Source organism: Tigriopus californicus, chromosome 5, assembly GCF_007210705.1.
Source record: "Tigriopus californicus strain San Diego chromosome 5, Tcal_SD_v2.1, whole genome shotgun sequence".
Classification (NCBI taxonomy): domain Eukaryota; kingdom Metazoa; phylum Arthropoda; class Copepoda; order Harpacticoida; family Harpacticidae; genus Tigriopus; species Tigriopus californicus.
The window spans coordinates 2,417,060-2,437,959 of record NC_081444.1 but is presented as its reverse complement, the minus strand read 5'-3'; the positions used below and the strand labels follow the sequence as shown (position 1 = coordinate 2,437,959).

Below are 20,900 nucleotides of genomic sequence, written 5' to 3'. Positions count from 1 at the left end.
CTCATCTGCCAGAAGTCTGATCCCCAGGCCCCATGAAGACCTTGACACCGCAAATCGCGTGGCACAATCGCGAGCGCGTGTGCTCGCTGGATTGGCAACCTGAGGCTCACCCGCCGTTGGGCTCGGGCCCCGGACTGAGTCGGCGTTTGGCCACGGCCGGAGATGATCATCATGTTGTGGTGAGGGAGGAGGCCAGGGGGTGGGTGGCTCAGTTAGTCAGGCCTGAGCAGGAGACGCCCACAACATATGTGGGATTTTTTGTCTGCCCTAAATATGTCACTTTGAGGTGGCTGAAAACAACTCAAATAGGTTGATTTTATGTTAAACCAAAACCACGTTTCGGTGTGTTGTATCTGACCCGTTTATTGTTCCAGGCTTAAGAATTAGGGCTGGCCCAAACCTGCTGATAAATGTGGTCTTTATTGGCAGCCAATTTGCTTAAAAAGATTCAACAAATTTACCAAAGAAATTGCAAATACACTTTCCAAAAGATAAGCATCAACTTTTTCGAGGGGGAGGGGCTGATTTTTGCCTTCCTTATCAAGCAATACATCGATGAAAAGGAACCTTCCAGCACCGTTAATTGAACCTGCTATCCGAAGGGAGCAGATTCTTGCCATGTCTATGCTGGCTCCTGATTCAGTAGACCTTGGCAAAAAATGTGCGAAAATGTTGAAAAAAATACAAAAAATAGCAAGTGGGGAAAAAGTCGAGAAAAAAGGAAGAATAAAAGATTCGAAAACAGGCGATGAATTGCAAAAACTTTGCTGCCATGGCCAAAATGGCCATTCATTGTTAGTCCTGTTTATTGTCTTTTTTTGTTGCCAAATTTTAGGCAAACAATTGCATATATTGGGTGATCTATTGAGCTTCTTTATTTTATTGACATTAAATTAAATCTTCTTTATTACAATGCTTGACATTAGGGCACTTTTATATCGTACAATTGAATCTTTTCGAGCCTGTTTTATAACATGTTTCTTAAAATGCAGATTTTATACAGTATCATTTTAAGCTTTTGCAACTGATCGAGTGGAGACCGAAAGATTCCAATTTTATAAAATCAGTACTACATAACATCGCCTGAGTTCTCCGAGACAGATTTGGGCCCCAATTTGACCTAGTTAGTTCATTTGAACAAATCATCAAGTCCAATGAAGTGCTAATTTTGGATGACACGAACGATTCAGGCGATGCAGAATTCCTTTGTCCCTTATCCATCTATACTCTTGGGAGTTCGTGAAGTACCAAATACTTCATTCAAAACCTGGAGCCAATGGCCAAGAATATTGGCCAGTTTCCAACATGAACGGAACTACATATTTTCCACTAATCATCTTTTTGTAAACAATTTTTCAATATCACCTCTAACAATACTCTTTATAAGTCTCACTGTCGGTCGTCTTGAGGGGTTTTTCACGATGAATTGATACATTACAATCATATAATTATAATTAGAAATCTTACTCTGTTGTGTCGCTCTCTTTCGCCGGCCTGCCTCCCTACTGTTGAATGTTGTATTAAATTTAGTACCCATGTTCTCTTGTTCAGATCTGGGATGTGGCCTTTGACTTGGCAGACGGAAAGCCCTCCATTCATTGTTTGTGCGACTTATCTCGCCATCAAAACTCGGTTAACGTGGTCCGATGGTCGGGCGACGGAACCCTTCTAGCCTCAGGCGACACAGGTACCAGACGGGCCCATGCTCAAAACAAGGCCCAAAGACTAAACGGATATGTTCTCTCTCTCTCTCTCTCTCTCTCTCTCAGATTCGTACATCTACATCTGGCATTTCCCGGGTAAAGATGCAGCTCCCGACATTTTCGGTACCTTGGGCGAATCGCCTGTGGCGGCTGAGGACGAAAATCGCGAAAGCTGGTCGGTTCTGAAGGTGCTTCGAGGTCATCTCCAGGATGTGGTGGGCCTGGATTTCTCGCCATGTAATCAGTACTTGATCTCGTGTTCCACCGATGCCACGGCCATCATTTTTGATGTGAAAAAAGGCAGCAAGCTCAAAATCCTTACCGAGCACGTGGGTTGGGTCAACGGTGTGGTTTGGGATCCTCTGGCCAAATTTGTGGTATCCATATGCAGCGATAGGTAACCCGGATCTTCCTAAGTTTGAATCCAATGGAGCCAACCTTGATGAGACATGCATTTTAGGTGCTTGCGGGTGTATTCGACCAAAAATTATAAGCAATCCGTGAAGACGTCCAAGTGCAAGTTGGCGTTAGGCGTCACGAGTAATGAGGTCGAAGAATCCGATGAGAAGAAGGTCCGTCTTTTCCACGACGACACGTTCCAGTCCTTCTTCCGAAGATTAGCCTTCAGTCCGGATGGTGAATTACTGGTGGTGCCATCGGGTGTCTTGGAAGTCGAAGGTCAAGCAGAGACACCCCACTGCACCTATGTCTTCTCGCGCACCGATTTCTCCAAGTAAGTTAATCAAAGATCGCTTACGTGTTTGGTCTAGATCGAAGAGTGAAGTCCTCCTACGCAAATTTTTTGGATTATTCGTTCGTTAGTTTGCTGCCTGAGGGAACATCAATCAAGGCAAATTTAGCCGGATTCGAGAAGACTATCGTGGCTCAACCTTAACATAAGGGTTGTTCCAAATTCCGTTCACTGTATAGTCCAAATTTCGTGTGAATATATGTATAAAAACTGGCTCGTAGCGTTCAGACAAACTCCTTTAAAACTAAAAAAAAAAAAAATTCCAGTTCTTTACCCAAGTTCGCCTCCATCTAGTGCGTCAACTCAAAATGATTTCCTTTCAGACCCGTTCTGTACTTGCCCAATCGCGAATATAGTCTCGCCGTACGGTTTAACCCCTTGAAATATCAACTCCGTGCCAGTCCAAAACACGCCCTAAGTGAATCAAACGGAGGTGGAATGCCCACAGAAGGCGGCAAGGAACCTTGGGAGACGACCAATACGCTCTTTTGTCTTCCATATCGCATGATCTACGCCGTGGCCACTAAGACTACCGTCATGTTCTATGATACCCAACAGGCTCTACCCTTCGCCAGAGTCTCGAAAATTCATTACGTGGGCCTCACCGACCTCTCTTGGTCAGAGATGAAGATATTAGCATCGGCCGGATATGAGGAGATTAAAATATTTCATTTATGCATTTCAGGTCGCCGGATGGAAATGTGCTGATGGTGTCGTCCACGGATGGATTTTGCTCATTTATCACCTTCAAAGACGGAGAGCTGGGCCAAGTCTACACCGAAGAGAAAGAAGTGAAAGAGCCCAAGGAGACTGAAAACAAAGCCGAAACCATAGTACAACAACCGCAAGCAATGGAAACTTAGAACAATCGAAGGCAGTTGTCTTGACATGCTTTTCAATAAACGAGGAGTCAAAGGATTAAAATGTTGAGTTGCTAACGACTTGTTAGAGTTTTTTGTCCGTCTTTCATTCATAGAGCGGGGTTTAGCGGGCTTTTGGGAGTGAGGAGCAATGTTGGAGAAAAGTTGTTCTGACAGAGGCGATGACTTCGAGCGCTAGATGTCGTCTCAATCGCTTTGTTATGCAACATGTGGTGCAAAAGAATGTCGACAATGATGCTTCTGAGGCGATCAACGTTCCCCAAGGGCTTCTTTGGCCTGAGAAGTCCCTTTGTCCGGTTCCAATCCGATTTCCCGGATCTGACCACTTCTGTCGAGGTCCATGCCCACAAATTATCCCGACCCGTGAAAAAGGCCCAGCCCAAAATAACTCCGAAGCAAAAGCTGGATCTCAAGACCAAAGCACGGGTAATTGAAAAACGAACAATCGGAGATCAAGCTTTAAAATAGTCTTCCATTGAATCAGGGCTCATTGATTCCCGAGACTCTAGAGAATATGTCTTCGGACGAAGACTTCTTGAAAGCGGCGGGAGAGCTCAAGCGGTTTGGACAAGCCGCATTGACCAAGGAGGAGCGGTTAAAGCGTCAAAGAGCTCTGGATAACATGGGTATCCCCAGCTTTAGCGAATTCATCCGACAAAAAGGGCTGCCTCAACTCCAACGGCGACAAACGGAGATCCTCCAATTGAACATTGGCTTGTATTGCAATCAGGCTTGCTCGCATTGTCATGTGGAGAGCTCGCCCAAGAGGACCGAGATGATGACTTGGGAGACAGCGAGCAAATGTGTGGAGCTGTTCCAGAAGTCGCACCATATCCATACAGTGGACATCACAGGTGATTGTTTCCCGCCATTTCAACTGGAGGTTTCGCCACGGAATCATTTTTGAGAGACCGATGAAATAATGAAACAAGTGGAAGGGGATGCTCTCTCAATGCTCTGACTTGCTGGCCTCTTCCAATTTGACCCACCACTTTTTATAACTCATGGCAACACTTTCAGATGGGAGAACACAAGCACCGTTGATAAAACACCACCCTAGCCAGATTATAAGGATTTATTTAGATCATTAATAAATAATTGCTAAAATAGCACCAGAACTTTTATAGCATCAATCTGAACAGGTTAGAAAAAGGTTCCTGAACAAGCCTTGCCATATTTCAGTGGCATTCCTGCTGATTCTGTCCATGGCCCAATCGCTAGATAGCGAACTGGCGCCAAGCATCCCTGGCTTGATATGCCGTGATTTAAGGATAAACGTTATTCTCCACCGATTAGTTGGCGGTGCTCATTTTTAAATTTGTGACAAACTGTTAGGAGGATTTGGAGAGAGAGTTTAAGGGCTATCAATATCGTGTTAGGTTAGGTTAGGTTTGATAAGGATAGGTTAAGTTTAAAAAAGTAGCACCGCCAAATAATCGGTGGAGAATAACGTTTACCTGATTTAAGAGAGGGACCTTCAAGCTTCATTTAATGTCTTTAGGCATTGGCCTAAAGTGAGGGATGAATTGTTATCAGTGCCTGAATGAGGCTGATATGACAACAAGAATGTCGCCACTTTATAACCCATTGCTTTGACCACGGGCTAATCATGACAGCCCCTTCATTTTCAAATGCATTTCATCATAACAAAACTCTAAAGGGCTTGAAATGAAATGTTGGATGGGAACCAACGGCTCCACATACTTGAAAAACAAAGTAGAGTTTCTTCTTTTTTTGCGGACTTCCTTACCGCTAATTGGAATGGAATTTCCAACAATTTAAAATGAAAAGAAATGGTATATTTCGTTTAACTTTTAATTCATATAATATCTGATCCACCAACAATTTAGAGTGGGACGGTCTTTCTAGACATTGAATACAGGTTTGACCAGGAATTTTGGTCAAAAGTTGTCCAAATCTGACTCAAAAGATGCTACACCATCAGCAATNAGGACGGTCTTTCTAGACATTGAATACAGGTTTGACCAGGAATTTTGGTCAAAAGTTGTCCAAATCTGACTCAAAAGATGCTACACCATCAGCAATGCCCACATACTTCCTAAGAATATTTGAAGGGAGCTAATTGTGCAATGAAGGAACCCGAATAGTGGATGACTTTATTGTTTCGAACTTTTGTTTGGTTCGAATTAACGTGGATTCACAAGGGCTTGCAGGTGCCTTTAAAACGCACTTTAAGCCTTTTGAAAGCGTGCAGTATCAAATACTGTTCTTACCTTGATTGAAAATTGTACTACAGAAACTTGTGTGTTGTAAAATTGACTTTTCATGTTCAAAGACATTGGGTAATTATCATTTAATGTCAAGCCAATTTCGTCTGACAATCGTATAAACGCTCTTTTAATGTTACAGGTGGAGCACCTGAACTCTGTCCAACTTTCCGACCTTTGGTAACCGCATTGCGGCAACAAAGCAACGACCTCACCATCGTTGACCGTTGCAACCTCACAGCTCTGCTGGAACCAGGTCAGTGTTCAAATAAGCAACTAGTCACTCAGTTTAAGAAAAGCGTATATGGATTTGCGTCTATTAGAGACCCTTCTAGACAGATCACAAAGCATCCGCCAAGAGCAAAGCGAGTGGGCCAGGCAGCCCTGTTTTTAGGGTTGGATACATGGCAACTGAAAGGGTGTTGGGCTCTGGTTTCTGTTTGTAGAAGCGCTTCCTTTCTTCGTCGGAATGAACACAGTCCAGTGGTTACCGATTAAGGTACAATATGTGATACAAATTGATCCAAATAATTGCAAAAAAACAGGCAGCCGGCTGAATCAAGGAGTGAAAGTATACGCGTACTATCAACCTCCACCATGCTACGATAAAATTGGTCTATTATTTCAATTCACCGGCTACTTGAAGTAAACAATATTTGGATATTGAGCCGCGATAGCAATACGGTGTCAAAGCTGCACTAAAAATGACATCTTACTGGGCTTGAACCGTTACCGAAAAGATTACTAAATATACTTCGTTACTGTTACTTTTAGAGAAATATAGATGGCTTGAAATTGAAAAAAAAGTTTTATACGATTTTTTACTCTTTTCTTAAACATCTGGTAGATATGACGTGGAAATATTGACGAATATAAAAGGGTACAAGGGGGATTTGAGGATTGAAGAGTTCTTTTTTTTTCTTTTACTAAAGAAATTGACAAGCAACATGTTTTCATCTTTCTTTTCATGGTTTAAAGCAAGTTCACATAATGCAAGTATTCCAGAATTGATTGCCCTGCCACAAAATGCAGAATTGTATTTGCGTCCTCATATTTTTTCCCCCACTCCTTTTTGTTCCTTCATAAGATAGTGTCTCCATTTTTTTACTTTTTTAAAAAAACGTTCATAGATTTGTTCATTTAACATAATGATTCTACATTTTTGAGGGCAATTTTCACCCCTTCATGACGTCTCTTGTCCCACTGCACATTCTTAATACACAACAGTGCAGCAAATATATATGCCAAATAAGTCGCAGTATTTGAGGCGGAGCTTTTAAAGCAATCGGGAAGGAAACCTTTTTTTTACATTTTGTCTTTCCCTCGTTTAAAAAAAAAGAAGAACGTAAGGGTAATTAGAGGGCTAGAAACCCCATTCCGTTACTGATACCGTTCCTTTTGCAGATATGTAAGGCGTTATCAGAAGCGTTTCTTAAAAGTTTACGCGTTGCAAGTGACGCCGTTACTCAAGCCCTGGATCTTACGCAAATGATTTTCGATTTGATTTTCGGCGCTTTGGCAGTGCAGTGATGATTGTCTTTGCCTTCCAAACTTGGTTTCCACTCGTTTTCTGCAATTCACATTTTTTTCTTTCTTGTCCATGGAGAGGCTAAGTCAAAAGGCAACTTTCTTTGAATGGAACCATTGATGAATGCTCTGAAAAGGCGTTGATTTTCCTATCGTGGGTTCAAGGATTTCAACCCTTAGGAAATATTCTCCATTTCAGTCTTAAATATCATAAAGATTGGTAGCTGAGTTTCATTCAGACTTGCTGACCTTGCAATTTAGAGCCCAAAACGAATCTGCATAAGCTTCCATGCCATAGAATTGAGTCTTCAGGGCATTTCTGAAGCATTTTTCCGACAGATGGATGCCATTGTGAGTGGATAGGAGAGTGCCTGATATCTCAGAGGGTCAATGGGATCCTGTAGAAATCAGTTGGCTCTGACGAAAGACGCGTTGATCCGAATAAGAGAAAAGTCAAGTGGACTGACTCAAAAAGCCAGAAATAGTCATTATACGGATTAGTTTGGACGTAATGTAGAACAGGCAAATGGCAGGCATATAGAATACAAGATGATTTGACGACCAAGAACGTCTTGGAGGGGAAGGGCTATTTTACAAATTTGTTGGGTTAGGAAGGGGTCTACGTAGAGGTGATACGTCATTGTGCTCATATATGGCTCCAAAATCAGAAAAGTTAAAATACCCGATCAGTTGGACGTATTCCGTCACTCTTGTCCAGCATCTCGAAGGATGGTTGCCTCACTAAATGTCACCAAGAGGGTCAAATCCAATTTCCTTAATCTATTCGTGGGACTAGTTATTTTGGCCTTGGCTTCATGGCCGTTAGAAGGTGATTGTGCCGGATTCCGACAGATTTCCAATATGAAGGATTTATCAAGAGCCTTCGATGAAAACGAACAAGTGAAGAATGTGAGTGACAAGAGGATCACCTGGGCGGGCTCTTTGTTCATAAAAAAACATCCCTAAAAACATTTGACTCTGAGCCCATCGGGCATGTGACCGGGTTTGTTCTGAGGATTTGTCGCAAAGCAATGTTTAATATTTCGATTCAATCACTTGATCGTCTTAAAGATTGGAGTTAAGCCCACTTGAGCCTTTTTTTTACATTTCCAATGCGGCATTATAACATGAATTGTTGACGTGCTCAGCAATAAAATTGGCCTCGAAGACATTTTATAACTTTGAATATTCATCGAAGAGCCAAAGAGGGTGAAAGTCGTGTTTCATTTGCATCTCAACTAAAGTCGATTCTGTCTTAAAACTCTTGTTGTTTCCTTTTCTGACAAGTCAAGTTGGCGGCATAATGCCTGATTCGGTTTAAATCATGCGATATTGCATACCCTCAATTAATCTTGATCGCATTTAACTGACGGTAGTGATATGAACTTGCCATTAAAGGCACCTACTAAGAATATCAAGTCATAAGGTAATGGACGTCTCATTCCCCTAATTGGTGGCCGACTTCAACTTATGCCTAATGTTAATGTGCTTTGGTTGGAAATGATTATCATCATTTTAAAAACCATGGACATTTTCAATTTCAAAAGTTATCGCCCTTTTGCATTCAAAAATACTTGTTTAAACGGCCAAACCTGGCATAACTTCCGACTCAGCTTAACTGTTAGATGTCAGGGCAAATAAGACAAAGAGGTCAAGCGCTCTCTGCGATCACAGTATCATTGTTTTTGCAAACATTGGTTAAACTTAAGAACTCCAGTCTCTCATTTCAATTTTGCTTTACCACCAACAATATCGGCCGCCTTTTGCTCGAGCAGATCTTTTGGTTTCCTCATGAACTTTCTATATTCAAAACTTGATCACGGTCACATGCCATATGGAAACCAGTTACATGATGTCATCGAACAAGCCGTCATCAATAAGCTCTTTGAAATCATGAGCCAACCCAAAGAAGCCGCATTTTCGCCTCCCAACAACAACAACAACAACAACAACCGTGCGGGCAGAGAGGTGTCTAGAGTGGATTCTGCCAATCCAGGAACTTTTGAGGGTGTGGGTCATTCGTTGTTCCGGCGATACTTGACCGAAAACTAGGAGGGCTCGTTCCGTGCCCTGCTTTGGATTCCTTGGGGGAGGGGGGGATTTAGAGCCATGTCAATTTTTGGTTTTATTTTATTTCAGTTGGTGATTTTCACCTTGGTTCGGTATAAATTGAAATTAAATAGACGCAATTCCGGATGAAATTGGAGTAAAAGACGTTTGTTTTGAGTTTTCTTTCTCATCGATATGCTATATATTAGCTACTTGTTCCCTCGACAGTAAACTTATCGCTACTTAGTGCTGTTCAATGCAATTAGGACCTAGTTTGATCATGATTGAGACAGGGACAGTAATGAGCTTGGAGCTTGGAGGGGAGAATTCACACGTGGGCGTCGTTTGGGGAGCTCAATCAAAGCCAAAAGCGAACACTATTTGATCAGACGTGCATCGAAGCACGAGATGAATAGGGACAAAAGATCCATGGATCCTCGTTTAATGAGTAATTCGTATGTCTGGCGGAAAGGAAAAGGCGGAATAACTCACAGGTTTGGAACGTTTTGTGATTTAATTTTAGCCAGAAGGCTTTCCTTGTTTCCTTGTACCGGAGACTAATTCTGATGAAGCTTTCATGCCAGTTAATTCTCTCGGTGATTTATTTTTGTTCCATGTACGTCTCTACTTGAACAGACCAAGAGGGTACCAGCCAATTTTTGGCCGATCATAGAGTCCAAGTAATCGCATCTTTGCCGTGCTATTCAGCCAAGAACGTCAATCTTCAACGAGGGTCGGGAGTGTTCCAAAAATCGATCCAAGCCCTGATTGAGCTTAACGACTTGGGTTATGGTAAAGCGGGATCGGGTCTCGAGCTTCACTTGGTTTATAATCCATTGGGTAAGATTGATCGAAAGCATTTGAAGCAGTTTGTAAATATATGTTCTCTGCGTAGGCGCTTTTTTGCCACCAGAGCAAAACAAGCTGGAGGAAAAATACCGTGAGGAACTATGGAGTGAACTTGGTATCGAATTCAATCAGTTATTTGTCATGACAAATATGCCCATCAAGAGATTTGCTGACTTTCTGTACCGCCGGTAAGATCTAAGTGACTTCCATTGAGGGCTTAAACTTCCATTTAGTTAACTTTAAAGTAAGGATCGAGGAAAGATTGACCTTCAATGGAGAGCAATGGAGAGAAAGTTGCTGCCTAATACCTACTTAAAAAATGGCGCGTTCAAAAATAATTTTGTCAAAAGCTTATGAACTTGACCCATGGCCGGCATAACATTCATTTTTTTCACTTCAATTAATTTGCAACTTTGAATATCGTATCAGGCAATATGTAAATGATGAGGATGTTCTGTCATAATACCATCCTGCACCAAAACTTGAACCCATTATAACTGGGGAGAAAATTCTTACCTTGTTCAACCTGACGCTTGGACTGATCGGCTAGACCACTATCTTGTAAATCTTTAATATTGCACGACGAAAATAAATTTTAGCTCAGCATCATTAAATGAATAATTTCGGGGCGAAACTATTACAGAAATATTCTGTTATTAAGGTAAGTTTCATCACATGGTAGAGATAAGATTACCTTGCTTTCACTATTTACCCCATAAAAACATTTTGAGGTGTTCCTGATTTTTAAAGGCGAAGTATGTCACACGAACAAAACTGGGTCCCAACCCATGGTCTAGCAGAGCTATATGAAAGGGATGGATAGAATATATAGGCAGGCGGTTGGTGATATATCTGCAACCTATTTCGTACTTTCATATTAATAGGATTGGTAAAAAACAACAACTTCAAGCTCGCGATTTTTATTCCCAAAGTTGACCTAAACTTATGAAAACTGTCATGAATTGCCAAAATATCTTAAATTTAGCCTGAAAGAGCTGAAATTGAATAATAATTGACAAAAAAATGACAAATATCCTTGGTAAAATTGTAAAGTTTGCAGAAAATCTGGGATAAGCATGATGTTTTTTTTTGCAAAATTTGTACAGTTTACAAAATGCAGGATTTGGCAGGCCCTGGTTACGATTCTACTATTTTTCTTCTTTTCTGTATGTGCGGACATTTAACTGCTTCTAGGAGTGTTATCATTGGCAGTATTTAGTAAAAGTTTAATAGTTATTAGTGATGGTAAACGTTATTCTCCACCGATTAGTTGGCGGTGCTACTTTTTTAAATCCAAATCTAAAAATGAGCACCGCCAACTAATCGGTGGAGAATAACGTTTATCCCCAATGATCAGCGCGTGAAAACCCCAGACTCGGGTATTGCTTGAAAATCAGCTTTAGTTTGAATTGCAAGAAGCTAAATTGCCAATTTTAAAAAGCCTGGAAGTCAATCTGGCTACAACGGGCGCAAAAACGTCACTAATTGGGAAATTGTGTTCCTACAAGCTCCCCAATCTAACCGTCTTCCCCTAAATCTGGTCAACCTGAAGAACCGTTGGCAAATTTATTGAAGTTATCAATGCTCATGTGACGCTTTCCATCAATATCAGGCTCAAATGGTCTTGGAGAGTAGGCTACAAAACATGAAAAAAGTGAGTCGTTGCAAGGTGCCTGTGTAAGGTGTTTTTTTCTACTCGTAACTACACCATGCAGCTTTTCGCTTTGTTGGGACATCGCCTCTCTAGCTCACCTTAGTTTCAAACGTGGAACGCGATCTCGACGTATGTCATTTGAGCTTGACGATTGTTTTTTACTATCTTCTGGCTCTTTGGGCTCAGAAATATAGCCTTGCCTTTACATCAACGAAAAATAGGATTTCAATAAAAGCACATATCAATGACTCCTAAGTGCAAATTATATTTTGAAGCATCCTGAAATCCTGTCCTGACAAAGTAGATGAGTGGTTTCTAAAATCAATACCATCATTGAGTGAGAATCTAAGGTTATTGGATACAAAGAACATGCGTTATAGTTCATAGAAAAAGTAAAATGCCCCTTGATTTGCCCACCAATGGCAATCAATACATGCATTCTTAGAAAGAGATGTTTCAATTTTTAACGAATTCCTTTTATTTTAACCAACAAATATGAAATGAATATGAATGTTTTCATCCTTCGCTTTTTCGTGTGTAAACGCGATCATATGGAATGTACTGTACAGGGTGGAAAGAAATTGAGGACCAACGAAGAGGAAATAGTCCAGCGAGGTGTTTTCAGCAATTGGTGAAGTCTGGTCACACACTAAATTAACTTTCTTAACAAAGTCGTTTTTCCATTATCATTGTTTTATCACGCCCCTCCATGGGCCCCTATTACCCTTTTGACGCCTCCCATGTTTCTCATTTTAGAGGGGAACTTGAGGACTACATGAGCTTGCTGGTGAGAAATTTTAATGTCAACACGTTGGACAATGTCATGTGCCGGAACCTGGTGAGCATTGGTTTTGATGGAAGAGTCTTTGATTGCGACTTCAATCAACAATTGGCTATTCCGACTCAATCTCGTCATATAGGTAATCCATTTTGTTACAAGAACTGGCTGTCATAGATAACAATTTTCATCCCTACATACAGGTTTGGGAATGACGGTGCACGATTTAGTGACTTTCCAGGATTTGGAGGGATCTGACATTCCCGTGGACAACCATTGCTTTGGCTGCACTGCCGGTCATGGATCAAGCTGACTGGGAAATGTGGCTTAAATTTGGGATCAAACGAGCTCATGGTTGAAGCCATCAACATTTTTGTGCAAGTCACAATCATGATTTTTAATAAACCAAAGAAGGAAGAATGATGCTTTGATCCGAAAGAGAGACTGTTTCTCGGGATCAAAGCTGACTGATAATTGGCTCCTTCTAAATCTCTTTCTAAATACACGATCTTTTGATGCTATGCTTATGGGTGCTTTTGTTAAAGAGTCCGGAAGACGAGAAGAACAACCGTTTCTTAAGGGTCTCTAGTTGGTCATAAAGTGATCGGCGAACCCTTAACGTCGATTGTCTTCACTGATGAAAGAAAGCACAGTGTCAAGTCAAGAAGGTTGTCTAGCAAAACAAAAGGCTCGTATCTAGACAACCAAGAAAGTCAGGGAGACAAATCAAGACCTAGACAAACGTGTCTCCTTTGAGGATAGGAGGAAGATCCAATTGAGGGATCCTCTATTGAGAAGTGAAGGAACACTTAAAATAGAAACTTCTCCACTGCCCAATCATGGGTGACGTTGAGGAGGGTTTTGTGGGGAGTCGCCCCACCTCATCCAATATGGGTAAAACAAAGACTATCAATGGCTCAGATTATACCGATAATACTTGCGAGTTATGATTTCCAATATTAGGGGGGTCGAGGCCAAGCAGCTCCAAGAGTCGAGGACATTCTGCCACATCGCTGCGAAGTAGACCCAGGTCATCTCAATCAATTGGTAACGTTCTCCTCCAACCTTACCGTTTTCTTTGGTTTTACCCACCTTTACACTTCAGGTTTCTTTTTCCAGCCGAAAGGGCTCAAACTGCCGGGAATATTGTCAGAGCCATGAGTCGTCCATCAAGTGGAACGAAATCTGTGGCTTGGAGTGAGGATGTTCCACCAGACCCAGAAGCAGGCAATCTATCACCGATTAAGGAGATCGACCCTGCCTTAAAAGAAGAGGCTCCTTACTCTAAAGAACTTGAGGAGGAACTGAATCGAGATCCCATGGAGGATAAGGAAAATATCACCGTGGGATGTTGGGCCCAATTCACTGCTATGGTCAGCAGTAAGTATTGAATCGCGACTTGGGAGAAGCAAAAGGGGTTAAAGACGTTTCTAATTGTTTTTAAATGTGACCAGGTATGTGGGACACTACGGACATGGCCGTGGGAGAAGAGCGTGAAGTTCTAGTTCGAACCACATTGAGGGAATTGGTGGTTTACCTGGTCTACTTGGTAATCCTCTGTTGTGGTAATGATTGAAATTTAATCAACCTCAGCAAAGCTGAACCCTGTTTGTTAACAAATTAATAATTACAGTCACTTTAAGCGCCATGAGCCCGACCATGTACCGGTATACCGAGATCGTCTCGTCGACTTTCAAGTCCCAATATGAAGTTAGGCAAATTTCCGATTTTTGGGAGGTAACTGACTGAAAAAGATTGTCTAAAAATTGTATAAAGTTAATCAAATATCCCGTCTTGTAACACAATATAGTTTATGGAAGGCGAGTTCTTTGATGGTATTTACCTCGAACAATGGTACAACGACGGCGACGAAACCGCAACCTATCCTTGTCCTGGACATCCAAACGTAACAGGTAAAACTAAGGGAAAATATATCAAATCAATAACAAGTTACTCGAAACCTTCTGTTTCGTTAAAGGCCCTTGCCCGATTGACCACCAAGATCGTATGGTGATGCACGCAAACCGATTATTGGGGGTGCCTAGATTGCGACAAATCCGTGTGCGAAATGATTCATGCACAATCCCGACTGAGTTCAAAGATTCCGTGGATGTGTGTTACGACCATTATTCCTCAACGATCGAAGATGAAAATCCTTTTGGTCCCGGATACCGGAAGTACACATCAGCTGACGCGTACGATATAATCGATGTCGCATTTATTTTTGGAAAACCACCGCAACCTCTGATTTCAAATTCAGGTGGCGTTATCAGAGTGTGAAAGAGTTGGAAGGCAAATTACATTGGGGTATGGAAGCCACCTATAGTGGAGCTGGTTCGGTTCAAAACCTTCGTGAGAAGCGAAACGAAACTCAGGCCATCTTAAAGGAGCTTAAGGAAGGCTTGTGGATTGGTCGGGGCACTCGGTACATTTCGTTAGATTTTACTCTGTACAATGCCAACATCAATCTGTTTTGCGTTATCAAGTAAGGCTGTTGGAATTATTGCATAGCCAATGTCTTGAATGGTAACAACATTTTGAATTGGATATTTAAGGATGAATTTCGAGTTTCCACCCACTGGAGGCATTATTCCCACTACCCAATTTGGAACGGTGAAACTTTTGAGGTACATCACGCCATTTGAATACGCTCTCATGGGTCTTGAAGTCGTATTTGCGGTGTTCGTTGCCTACTATGTCGTCGAAGAAGTTATTGAGCTCTCTATGATGGGGCTTCAGTACTTTACCACTTTTTGGAACTTCTTGGACCTTTTCATGATCTCTGTAAGCGTTTCATAATTCAGACTCAAAACACAGCGATCAAGACAGAAGATTGAAATTTTGCACAGGTCTCCGTGGCAACCCTAAGTTTCAACTTGTACCTGTTCACTACGGTGACTGGTCTCTTGAAATCATTGTTGGCCGAGCCCGAACTGTTTGCCGACTTTTCGTTTCTGGAATTCTGGTCCAAAACTTTTCAAGACGCTGCTGCTTTGACCGTCTTCACCGGGTGGATCAAGGTGTTCAAGTACATTTCTTTCAACAAGACCATGTCTCAATTGTCCGGGACCATCACCAGGGTGAGTGGATGAATGACGAAGTGTAACTTTTGTCTTCAAAAAAAACCCTTTTTTTCTAGTGCGCTAGTGATGTGGCGGCGTTCTCGATCATGTTCTTCATCGTTTTCTTTGCCTACGCTCAGATTGGATATCTCCTCTTTGGCGTTCATGTGAGAGATTTAGAAGCTTCTTGACATCCTTGTGTGAATCTCTTTTTCCCTAAATGGACCTTTTCCTTGTAGATGCTGGCGTTTAGTACCTTCAAAGACGCCTGCTTCACCCAATTTCGACTGATTTTGGGTGATTTTGACTTTCCCGCTATCGAACGATCTCATCGATTGTGGGGTCCGATCTATTTTCTCACCTACGTCTTCTTAGTGTTCTTCGTCCTCATGGTAAATGTCCAAAAAATTCTCCCACTGAAGTCAGTTCTGATGCCTATTTGTTTGAGGTCCTACATTCGCCTATCCACCCCCGCACCGTGAAGGATATTTGCCCCAAAAGCCCCTTGTTAACTGGAAGTGCAGATACAGACTCAGATTGTTAATCGGATCATTGTAATACGTGATTCTGAGACTTTCAAAATGGTAGAATGCTATTAAAATCATTTGGAGCGCAAAGGGGGGACTTTTTTTTAGCAATTTTGTGAGTACAGATTCACGAATGGACGACCCAAGACGGACAGGACTTGGAGCTGACGTCGCCGAGGTTCCGCGTAGGATTTTTTAAGCTATTGCGAAATGCTCCCGAGCCAAGGTTTGACAAATCATTATCCTTTGCAGAACATGTTCTTAGCCATTATCAATGACACCTACTCGGAAGTAAAAGAAGAAGTAGACAACCGGAAAGAGGATTTTCAGGTTTGACTCAACTTTTTAGTTTCAACTTTTTTGAACTTGCTCAAGATTAGAAAAATCATCCATCCTCATTCAGGTGGGCGATTATATCTCTCGAGGCTACAACAACGTCCGAGAGATGTTTTTCTCACGAGACAAGATTCTGGATATCAAAGCTACCGTGAAATTGGCGGCTGACGATGGAGTTGTCACCTACGACGAGATTCGAGAAAACCTTCGGAAGCTGAACTTTTCAGATTTGGAGATCGAGATGTTCTGCTCCCGATATGATCGCGATGGAAACTTTGAATTCACTCTAGAGGAGATCAACGCTATTGAGCAAGATGAAGGCGACCGATTCGATAACTACAACCATCTCTATTTGACTCAAGAGCGTCCCAAATCCTCTGTAGAAAGGCCCTCGTCCGGACTGCCCAAAATGACGAGGAGAGACTTCGACATGTAAAAACTGATGGAATATCCTGTTATTGTTTAATGGTGCTTAGCTTACTCATGCATTCGTGGATATACTCATCAACTCTAGGGTTCACAATCGTGTGGATCGAATGGAGGAGCAGATGTCGAGTGTCGTGACCAAAGTAAACGAAGTCCTTCAGAAACTTGACACATTCGATGGAGAGGCTCGAAAATCTTCTGCACAAGCTATCAATCGAGGAATCCGACACATTGCCAGTGCTGCAGGTGATTTAAAATTCCCAAGATTTAGTATACACTGAGACTGAAACACCCATTATTTCCTCTTCAATCATAGGTAACGACGAAGACAAACGTAAGGAAATGGAGAAACTAGTGCATGGGGAATTGGAGAAAATCGAGGATGATTAGTCTGACTTCATCTCATTTATAGATGTGACCCCATCTTTTTAAAACATATACACATGATATCCAGAAGAAATCCAATGTTGAATAGCTTAACAATAAATATCCCAAATGTCTACAAATACATATATCATTCATTTATTCACGCCACTTTACCAGAACTTCATCCGTTCGATATCGTTGAGTGATTGTAGTGTGCTCCCAGTCAGTGACCATTCCGCATTTGAACATTTCATAACCGGCTTGAGCAATCATTGCCCCATTATCGATGCAAAATCTCATATCCGTCGCGAAGACTTTGGCCTGACGCTCGCGACACATGATGGCCATCATCTCCTGCAGACGAAGATTGCATCCCACTCCACCCACGATCAGAACCTCCTGATGAAAAACGAAAACTTTGACTGATACTCTCTTGATAATAGCTTGTACCTAAAATCGTTGAATCTAAAATTTGTACCACAAGCCACTATTCTTTCACTTGGTTTGGATCATGATGAATTGACGATTTTCCGATGCTTCGCCTCATTTTCATTGACGCCTTAAAACTTCATGACAAAGAGGGGAAAAAATAAAACCGATGATAGGAAAAAAGAAGAGAAGTAGCTTGAAGACCAATAGATGTAATCAAGAAGAACAGAAATAGCGAGAGCGCTAACCTCGATGTGGTTTGCCTTGCCCACTAACAGCCATGCTGGGGGATAATTTTCTTTTTAGTTTTGAATCCAAAGAAACAGGCAACGCATGCTCGCATTCAAGCAAGTAAGGTCATCAATAAAAGGGCTCTGGCTCTACTTTTTCGCCAAGTTAACTTGCCCTCTATGAACTCTCATATCTGACTCAGTTCATTCATCTAAAAGAGAAATCTTTAACTTTTTTTTTAATGCATCATTGATGCAATTCGTATCCAAAAAGTAGGAACATACTGTATGTTAGCCTACCTATGTATATCTTGATATTAGGACGCTAACCTGACAACTTCTCTACACAATAGAAGCCCCACCTGAGATCCACAATGAGCCATGGCTCGTTCTGTGGTTTCCACTAACATGGCGAACACGTTTTCTTGGAGGGAGAAGCATAAATCTTCAGGTGTGTATTCGCCGCTGGCCATTAGCTTCTCGGCTTTCTCCTCGATATAGGAAAGGATGCCACTGAAGGACACGTCCATGCCTTTCACCACATAAGGCAGGGGTAGGAACTTGGAGCCTTGCTGGGCGGCCTGTTCAATGTTATAACCCGGGCTAGAATATATCAATGGAAATGACACACAGCCCAAATTGATTGAAAGTCATCCAAGCCACTGAGAGTCAGTCCAGTACCTAGGATCGTTAGATAGCTTGAGAACTCGAGCAAATCGGTCCAAGCAATTGCCCACGGCGATATCGATGGTTTCACCAAAGATGCGGTATCGTTGTTGGGCATAGGCAATAATCTGCGTATTACCCCCACTCACATAGAGCACGGTCGGATTCTCGGCCCCGGTGATGAGACGACCCATTTCAATGTGACCGATGCAATGATTGACGCCGATGATGGGTTTGTGCCATAATTGGGAAATGGTTCGGGCCACCACGGCCACCGACACCAAAGGAGCACCCATGCCTACCCCATGAATTCATAAGCTGGGTTATAATCTGGGAGTCACACTGAATTAAAGGGCACAAAAGCACCAATGAATATTAGTTGATGATCCTCATTTACCGGGTCCTTTGGTGTAGGCGATGGCATCAATGTCTTGAGGCGTGAGTTGAGCTTGATCCAAGGCTTCTCTGAGCACGGTCAGAATTACGCCTTGATGATGAACGGCCGTTTCACGGGGCAAGAACCCCTGTCCAGGCGGCGGGCAGTAAGTGCGGCGAGGGTTGGACAGTACTTGACCATCACGCAAGATGCCCACACCGATTTTATTGGCTGAGCCTTCTAATCCGAGAATGGTGGGCATGACTTCGAATTTGATTTGATCTCGAGCCACTGTCTCAGTCTGTCTGCCTGATTTCGATCAGGCATGGGTTTGTTTTCATGCAGCAAGCACATCATGTTAAACCACGGTACAATGGGGGTTTGGTCTCGCAACCTAGCGCGGGTGGTTCAGGTTTTTCTTCCAAGTCGATTTGGCATGCCTCTTTTTGGTCACAAGCACGGACTTGTAGAATTGTGAACTGCGAACGGATGCAAAAATTTCTAATATCAGAAACTGTTGACTTTATTCCAAAAACGTACCTCATACAACCACACGATCTACTTGAATAGACAAACTTGGCCAAATTTGAGCCCAAAGCAATGCTTAGGAAGCTCAGGAGATAAGTCCAAAGTTATGTCGCAAGCACTAGATAAAATTCGAATTTTTGGCCTGCTCTTGGTCGGCTTAATAAGCTTTTGACTATATAACTTTGAAACGAACCAGTTTACAGCTAGATAATTGAAGAAATCTACATTTCTTATTTTACCACTTTAATTCGAAATGTGGCTCAGGGTTGCTATGACCAAGAGCAGGCTGATTTGGCCGGAAGCTCGTTCACAGTCCATATTTCTAGAAGTCCGTGGCACAAGACTCTTGTCCTTTTTGTGCCATCTCTGGGTCCCATTTGAGAGTTTGACACCGATATCATGGATGCCCCAAATAATACTTAGTTAATAAATAGGATAATCTTTCCTGTCAAAATGCACCTATGAATTGGGTCTTCTAACTCGTATAATGCTAAAGATGACAGATTCTAGCAGTTTCAATGATTGGAACACTAAAATGGGATCCTTTAAATTCCATCTCAAATGCATTGACTTCCTTGCCACTACTGGTGGGGTCAAATAAATAATCATTGGAGTCATTTGTTTTACATCATATTTTCAAAACGTTAAAAGTTGCATAAATGTTTTTTGCAGTTTTAGGGCTATTTTTCTTAAAAGTAACAAGTAACGGTATTCGTAATGCGTTGCTTTTTCTAAAAAGTAACGGTAACCCGTCATATTGTCCGGTAACGGTTCAAGCCTTGTTTATTTGTATGCATCATACTTAATTTGCTGATATCAGACTTGTATCAAATACCTTCTAAAATGTTATTGACCACAATCAATAATACATTTGTTTTGAATTTTGTTTATCACAGTTACTTCATTTTTCCACATGACTAACTGCAATTACTTGTCAAAAAAAAAATCAGTTTGACAAGGAAGAAACGAATGATAGTGTGCCACTCTGGAGCGTGAAAAAAGGAACGAGTAACGAGAAAATTTTGAGCTTTTGGGTCGTTACAATTACGCTGTTTTGCCTATTCATACCAAAAACTGATTTTGTATCATCGGCATAGGAAGATATGCAAGCAGTAATATTAAACCTTCAAAGCGGAGCGATGAAGATAATGAAAAGCTGAGGTCCTAAGATGGAACCCTGTGGAACACCTGACTTGACATCATGTATGTCACTAAGGGAGCCGTCAACCTTAACCAATGGCTTCGAACCACAAATGAAACTTCTTTACCAATTGAGAACCTTGCCCTGGATCTCAATCTCATGGAGCTTGTTAACTAAAAGGCCATGATCTACCTTGTCAAAGGCCTTGGCAAAGTCGAGATAAACTACATCAACTGATTCATGGCTCTCTAGTCCCTCAATAACCTGCTCTATATGATCAATCAGTTGGGTAAGCGTGCGAAAATGTGCTCGGAACCCATGCTGGCTAGGAGGAAGGACTTCATGAATATCAAGAAATTCAACAAGTTTGAACTTCATGATCTTCTCAAACAC

At 41.9% G+C, this 20,900-nt stretch overlaps 5 protein-coding genes across 5 annotated transcripts; 4 read left to right on the top strand and 1 right to left on the bottom strand.

The window, feature by feature from the left end:
- Nucleotides 1-12: 12 nt before the first annotated feature.
- On the top strand, nt 13-3,395 carry LOC131880992 (chromatin assembly factor 1 subunit B-like; the record flags this gene model as incomplete). Its single annotated transcript, XM_059227737.1, is given in 6 exon segments — nt 13-179; nt 1,552-1,687; nt 1,770-2,100; nt 2,164-2,436; nt 2,778-3,071; nt 3,140-3,395. Coding segments are annotated over 6 exon segments (1,359 nt in total). The 3' UTR covers nt 3,318-3,395.
- Nucleotides 3,396-3,398: 3 nt separating this feature from the next.
- LOC131880993 (uncharacterized) lies at nt 3,399-12,817 on the top strand. Its single transcript, XM_059227738.1, has 7 exons — nt 3,399-3,761; nt 3,820-4,189; nt 5,706-5,819; nt 9,776-9,979; nt 10,035-10,176; nt 12,399-12,562; nt 12,624-12,817. The coding sequence occupies exons 1-7, from the start codon at nt 3,543-3,545 to the stop codon at nt 12,731-12,733; spliced, it is 1,323 nt and encodes a 440-aa protein (XP_059083721.1). The 5' UTR covers nt 3,399-3,542; the 3' UTR covers nt 12,734-12,817.
- LOC131880998 (uncharacterized) lies at nt 7,685-9,302 on the top strand. Its single transcript, XM_059227742.1, has 2 exons — nt 7,685-7,999; nt 8,936-9,302. Exons 1-2 carry the CDS (start codon nt 7,820-7,822, stop codon nt 9,140-9,142), a joined length of 387 nt encoding a protein of 128 aa, XP_059083725.1. The 5' UTR covers nt 7,685-7,819; the 3' UTR covers nt 9,143-9,302.
- Nucleotides 12,818-13,013: 196 nt separating the features above from the next.
- On the top strand, nt 13,014-17,277 carry LOC131880988 (polycystin-2-like protein 1). Its single transcript, XM_059227730.1, has 16 exons — nt 13,014-13,314; nt 13,384-13,467; nt 13,540-13,800; nt 13,875-13,985; nt 14,054-14,157; nt 14,231-14,333; nt 14,399-14,615; nt 14,681-14,905; nt 14,976-15,204; nt 15,270-15,500; nt 15,560-15,649; nt 15,722-15,874; nt 16,262-16,339; nt 16,413-16,777; nt 16,860-17,017; nt 17,088-17,277. The coding sequence occupies exons 1-16, from the start codon at nt 13,260-13,262 to the stop codon at nt 17,159-17,161; spliced, it is 2,538 nt and encodes an 845-aa protein (XP_059083713.1). The 5' UTR covers nt 13,014-13,259; the 3' UTR covers nt 17,162-17,277.
- Nucleotides 17,272-19,169, bottom strand: LOC131880995 (probable tRNA N6-adenosine threonylcarbamoyltransferase). Its single transcript, XM_059227740.1, has 4 exons — nt 18,860-19,169; nt 18,478-18,760; nt 18,159-18,399; nt 17,272-17,536 (listed from the first exon to the last, which is right to left on the bottom strand). The coding sequence occupies exons 1-4, from the start codon at nt 19,098-19,100 to the stop codon at nt 17,294-17,296; spliced, it is 1,008 nt and encodes a 335-aa protein (XP_059083723.1). The 5' UTR covers nt 19,101-19,169; the 3' UTR covers nt 17,272-17,293.
- Between the last annotated feature and the right edge of the window lie 1,731 nt (nt 19,170-20,900).

What these genes read in the sequence shown, in the direction of transcription:
- LOC131880993 (XM_059227738.1), top strand. Translation starts at nt 3,543, where the DNA reads ATGTGGTGCAAAAGAATGTCGACAATGATGCTTCTGAGGCGATCAACG. An exon ending in CCATACAGTGGACATCACAG is followed by an intron (nt 4,190 to 5,705) that starts GTGATTGTTTCC and finishes TTAATGTTACAG; the next exon opens with GTGGAGCACCTGAACTCTGT. An exon ending in GACTCAATCTCGTCATATAG is followed by an intron (nt 12,563 to 12,623) that starts GTAATCCATTTT and finishes CCCTACATACAG; the next exon opens with GTTTGGGAATGACGGTGCAC.
- LOC131880998 (XM_059227742.1), top strand. Translation starts at nt 7,820, where the DNA reads ATGGTTGCCTCACTAAATGTCACCAAGAGGGTCAAATCCAATTTCCTT. An exon ending in AAAACGAACAAGTGAAGAAT is followed by an intron (nt 8,000 to 8,935) that starts GTGAGTGACAAG and finishes TATGGAAACCAG; the next exon opens with TTACATGATGTCATCGAACA.
- LOC131880988 (XM_059227730.1), top strand. Translation starts at nt 13,260, where the DNA reads ATGGGTGACGTTGAGGAGGGTTTTGTGGGGAGTCGCCCCACCTCATCC. An exon ending in TGGACATCCAAACGTAACAG is followed by an intron (nt 14,334 to 14,398) that starts GTAAAACTAAGG and finishes GTTTCGTTAAAG; the next exon opens with GCCCTTGCCCGATTGACCAC. An exon ending in ATCTCCTCTTTGGCGTTCAT is followed by an intron (nt 15,650 to 15,721) that starts GTGAGAGATTTA and finishes TTTTCCTTGTAG; the next exon opens with ATGCTGGCGTTTAGTACCTT.
- LOC131880995 (XM_059227740.1), bottom strand. Translation starts at nt 19,100, where the DNA reads ATGCCCACCATTCTCGGATTAGAAGGCTCAGCCAATAAAATCGGTGTG. An exon ending in CGCCTACACCAAAGGACCCG is followed by an intron (nt 18,761 to 18,859) that starts GTAAATGAGGAT and finishes TTCATGGGGTAG; the next exon opens with GCATGGGTGCTCCTTTGGTG. An exon ending in AAGCTATCTAACGATCCTAG is followed by an intron (nt 18,400 to 18,477) that starts GTACTGGACTGA and finishes GATATATTCTAG; the next exon opens with CCCGGGTTATAACATTGAAC.